The sequence below is a fragment of the Nanorana parkeri genome, unplaced genomic scaffold (assembly GCF_000935625.1).
Source record: "Nanorana parkeri isolate BGI_ZX_2015 unplaced genomic scaffold, ASM93562v1 scaffold2945, whole genome shotgun sequence".
Classification (NCBI taxonomy): domain Eukaryota; kingdom Metazoa; phylum Chordata; class Amphibia; order Anura; family Dicroglossidae; genus Nanorana; species Nanorana parkeri.
In genome coordinates, this window is record NW_017309213.1 from 10081 (window position 1) to 14853 (window position 4773).

The 4773-nt window shown below is 58.0% G+C and overlaps 1 protein-coding gene across 1 annotated transcript; it reads left to right on the plus strand.

The window, feature by feature from the left end:
* The first annotated feature begins 807 nt into the window (after positions 1-807).
* LOC108802556 lies at positions 808-4419 on the plus strand. The gene is made up of 2 exons (XM_018574413.1): positions 808-1377; positions 4249-4419. The coding sequence occupies exons 1-2, from the start codon at positions 844-846 to the stop codon at positions 4417-4419; spliced, it is 705 nt and encodes a 234-aa protein (XP_018429915.1). The 5' UTR covers positions 808-843.
* The last annotated feature ends 354 nt before the right edge of the window (positions 4420-4773 follow it).

The window sequence follows — 4773 nt, forward strand, 5'->3', positions numbered from 1 at the left end:
CTAATGTCTTCTATGGGGAGATGTCCTGCTGGAAGGAGGAGGTGACATCATCTCTAATGTCTTCCATCGGCGGATGTCCTGCTGGAAGGAGGAGGTGACATCATCTCTAATGTCTTCTATCGGGGGATGTCCTGCTGGAAGGAGGAGGTGACTTCATCTCTAATGTCTTCTATTGGGGGATGTACTGCTGGAAGGAGGTGACTTCATCTCTAATGTCTTCTATCGGCGGATGTCCTGCTGGAAGGAGGAGGTGACATCATCTCTAATGTCTTCTATGGGGGGATGTCCTGCTGGAAAGAGGAGGTGACATCATCTCTAATGTCTTCTATCGGGGGATGTCCTGCTGGAAAGAGGGGTGACAACATCCTCCGTGCGCTCCTGGCGCTGTAGCTGGCCCCTCCCCTTCCCTGAGATGTGGAAGCCGCCTCATGTCTGTCCTATCAGGGGTGAGCCAAGGGAATGTGAGCAGAGGTTTGGGTTCCCGCTAACCAATCAGAGCACAGAGAGATCAGTCATGTGACATATGACACCATAGGGGGGGCGTACACATATGCTCCACCCTGACACCAGATACAACTGTGACTGTCCAGCTGGAGGATAAAGTTATGGAACCCTCCAGGTCGGCCCGGGAACACAGACACGGCAGATGGTCCAACTTTCTGAATGTGGTTTGTTGCCGAGGTCTTTGTGTGTGTAAATAAAGTTTATTGTCGTCCTCACAGATTGCATAAAGATTTCCAAGTGTGTCCTTGCTGGGGAAGGCGGGCTCAGGGTGAACACGCCCCCGGGTGGACATACAGGAACGTCCAATCCCCGGACGGCTCACAAATCCTCCCCCCCGAGATGTCCTCACAGGAAGGTGTAGGAGGACCCGGCGTGGAGCCTCTGGTGGACCACCAGGTTGTGGTGGGTGCTGAAGCTGCTGCCGCAGTCCGGGCAGAGGAAGGGCTTCTCCCCGGTGTGGACCCGCAGGTGGGCGGCGAAGTGGCCCCGGTGGATGAAGGACTTGTGGCAGTGCGGGCAGGAGAAGCGGCTCTCCTCCGCGTGGCTCCTCTGGTGGGCCAGGAAGTGCCCGTGGTGGATGAAGGACTTTCCGCACATGGAGCAGCAGAACTTCTCCTCCTCGGCGTGGAGCCGCTGGTGGGCCAGGAAGTGGCCGCGGTGCACGAAGCTCTTGTGGCACAGCGGGCACGCGAAGGGGTTGTCCACCTGGTGGTGGCTCCTCAGGTGCTTGTTGAAGCTGCTCTTGAGGCGGAAGGACTTGCCGCAGCGGAAGCAGCCGAAGGGGCGCTCCCCGGAGTGGACCCTCTGGTGGGACAGGAAGTAGGACCTCTGCGAGAAGCACCGGCCGCACTCCGAGCAGCAGAACGGCTTGTCGCCTGTGTGCGACAGGAAGGGGGTCTTCCAGGCCTTCCCGTAGTCACTGAGCTGAGGGTAGAACAAGGGGAGGGTCGGGAAGATTGAGCTCTGGGTCAGGTGGCCATCTTCTCTCCTGGCTGAGAAGTAAGGAGGGGCCTCCATGTTGAGAAGTTCCCCTTCGCGGGGTTCCTCCTTAATGTGGACGGACCTGAACTGTCTGAACTCCAGAGGCGGCAGCATGTCGAAGAAGTTCCTGTCGTCGCGGAGCTCCTCCTTAACCTGCAGTGTCCCCAGACCCCCCTCTTCATAGGAGAAGGGTTCCCTCTTGATGTACGGCGTGGTGCGGTCTGCGGATGAACATGAGCCGGTGGTGAGATGTCGGTCCTCGCACGAGCCGGGCCCCACCTTAGGCGCGCACTGCTCTGCCGTCTGGTTCCTGGTGGGATTCGGCCCCTCCCCCTTCTGGGTGGAGAAGGGTCTCACCTCCGCCATCCCGGTCAGCGCTCCTTCCTTGTATGCCGTCAGCTTCTCGATGACCTTCTCTAGACAGCTGCTCATCTTTGTCCTCGGAGGAGGGGGGGATGTCACTGTGGGAGGGGTGGCCTCTCTCCTGGGCGGAGCCGTGGTGTCTTTCCCTCTGCTGGGAGGAGCGGCAAAGTCTCTATCCTACTCCTGGGTGGGGCAGTGGTGTCTCTTTCCCTCATGGGTGGAGTCTACCTGCTGGGTGGAGAAGTGGTCTCTCTTTCTGTATCCTAGTACAGTCTCTCTCCTCATGGGTGGAGTCTCACTCTCTCATGGGTGGAGTCTCTCTCCCTCCTGGGTGGGGCAATGGCGTTTGTATCCTGAGTGCAGTCTCACTGCCTCATGGGTGGAGCAGTGGTGTCTCTCTCTGTATCCTGGGCACTCTCTTCCTCGTGGGTGGAGTCTCTCTTCCTCGTGGGTGGAGTCTCTCTTCCTCATGGGTGGAGTCTCTTTTGCCTCTGGGTGGAGTCTCTCACATTTCTGGGGCATCTAGAAGGAAAAAAAATGCAGCAGGTTATTTCCCGTGCGGGAGACCTCCTTGAGGCGGCTGGGGTGTGGCTTGCTTCGGAGCGCCGCCCCCCTTTGCTGTTTCTGTGTGGGCGGAGTGAGAGGTGGGCGGGGCAAGGGCATAGCTGGAAGACTATCTTGTGACCATAAAGAAGTACGGCAGGAAACCTCCGGGTGGAAGGCGAGTATTGCAGCCGGAGCTGAATGTGGGCGGGGTCCCCAAATGTCACTGTAATAAACCCTGGAGGGGGAGGAGCTACAAAATACATAAACAAGCTCCGCCTTTATCTCATCCGTTTAGTATGCCGGACTCTATGGTATCTGTATACAAACCATTCACCCGGGCGAATGTTCTTCCTATATCATCACATGATGGCGTGTGTCATATACTCCGTGTGCGCCCCTGAAATCCCTCCCCCGCTCTCCTCACCGTGTGATACTATGATACAGAAACATGACGGAGATGAGGAGCAGAGGACATACGTGTGTCTTCCTCCGCCAGCCATGATGTTATATTCCATCTGAGGGCCTGGAGGGGAGATCACCCTACACACAACTGGACATGGAGAAATCTTCTATGGGGGGATGTCCTGCTGGAAGGAGGAGGTGACATCATCTCTAATGTCTTCTATGGGGGGATGTCCTGCTGGAAGGAGGAGGTGACATCATCTCTAATGTCTTCTATGGGGGGATGTCCTGCTGGAAGGAGGAGGTGACATCATCTCTAATGTCTTCTATCGGCGGATGTCCTGCTGGAAGGAGAGGTGACATCATCTCTAATGTCTTCTATGGGGGGATGTCCTGCTGGAAGGAGGAGGTGACATCATCTCTAATGTCTTCTATGGGGGGATGTCCTGCTGGAAAGAGGAGGTGACATCATCTCTAATGTCTTCTATCGGGGGATGTCCTGCTGGAAAGAGGGGTGACAACATCCTCCGTGCGCTCCTGGCGCTGTAGCTGGCCCCTCCCCTTCCCTGAGATGTGGAAGCCGCCTCATGTCTGTCCTATCAGGGGTGAGCCAAGGGAATGTGAGCAGAGGTTTGGGTTCCCGCTAACCAATCAGAGCACAGAGAGATCAGTCATGTGACATATGACACCATAGGGGGGGCGTACACATATGCTCCACCCTGACACCAGATACAACTGTGACTGTCCAGCTGGAGGATAAAGTTATGGAACCCTCCAGGTCGGCCCGGGAACACAGACACGGCAGATGGTCCAACTTTCTGAATGTGGTTTGTTGCCGAGGTCTTTGTGTGTGTAAATAAAGTTTATTGTCGTCCTCACAGATTGCATAAAGATTTCCAAGTGTGTCCTTGCTGGGGAAGGCGGGCTCAGGGTGAACACGCCCCCGGGTGGACATACAGGAACGTCCAATCCCCGGACGGCTCACAAATCCTCCCCCCCGAGATGTCCTCACAGGAAGGTGTAGGAGGACCCGGCGTGGAGCCTCTGGTGGACCACCAGGTTGTGGTGGGTGCTGAAGCTGCTGCCGCAGTCCGGGCAGAGGAAGGGCTTCTCCCCGGTGTGGACCCGCAGGTGGGCGGCGAAGTGGCCCCGGTGGATGAAGGACTTGTGGCAGTGCGGGCAGGAGAAGCGGCTCTCCTCCGCGTGGCTCCTCTGGTGGGCCAGGAAGTGCCCGTGGTGGATGAAGGACTTTCCGCACATGGAGCAGCAGAACTTCTCCTCCTCGGCGTGGAGCCGCTGGTGGGCCAGGAAGTGGCCGCGGTGCACGAAGCTCTTGTGGCACAGCGGGCACGCGAAGGGGTTGTCCACCTGGTGGTGGCTCCTCAGGTGCTTGTTGAAGCTGCTCTTGAGGCGGAAGGACTTGCCGCAGCGGAAGCAGCCGAAGGGGCGCTCCCCGGAGTGGACCCTCTGGTGGGACAGGAAGTAGGACCTCTGCGAGAAGCACCGGCCGCACTCCGAGCAGCAGAACGGCTTGTCGCCTGTGTGCGACAGGAAGGGGGTCTTCCAGGCCTTCCCGTAGTCACTGAGCTGAGGGTAGAACAAGGGGAGGGTCGGGAAGATTGAGCTCTGGGTCAGGTGGCCATCTTCTCTCCTGGCTGAGAAGTAAGGAGGGGCCTCCATGTTGAGAAGTTCCCCTTCGCGGGGTTCCTCCTTAATGTGGACGGACCTGAACTGTCTGAACTCCAGAGGCGGCAGCATGTCGAAGAAGTTCCTGTCGTCGCGGAGCTCCTCCTTAACCTGCAGTGTCCCCAGACCCCCCTCTTCATAGGAGAAGGGTTCCCTCTTGATGTACGGCGTGGTGCGGTCTGCGGATGAACATGAGCCGGTGGTGAGATGTCGGTCCTCGCACGAGCCGGGCCCCACCTTAGGCGCGCACTGCTCTGCCGTCTGGTTCCTGGTGGGATTCGGCCCCTCCCC

Excerpts from the sequence above, each read along its gene's own strand:
- LOC108802556 (XM_018574413.1), top strand. The coding sequence starts at position 844 with ATGTCCTCACAGGAAGGTGTAGGAGGACCCGGCGTGGAGCCTCTGGTG. Across the intron at positions 1,378-4,248 it reads GAGCAGCAGAACGGCTTGTC|CCCGGAGTGGACCCTCTGGT; the intron begins GCCTGTGTGCGA and ends GAAGGGGCGCTC.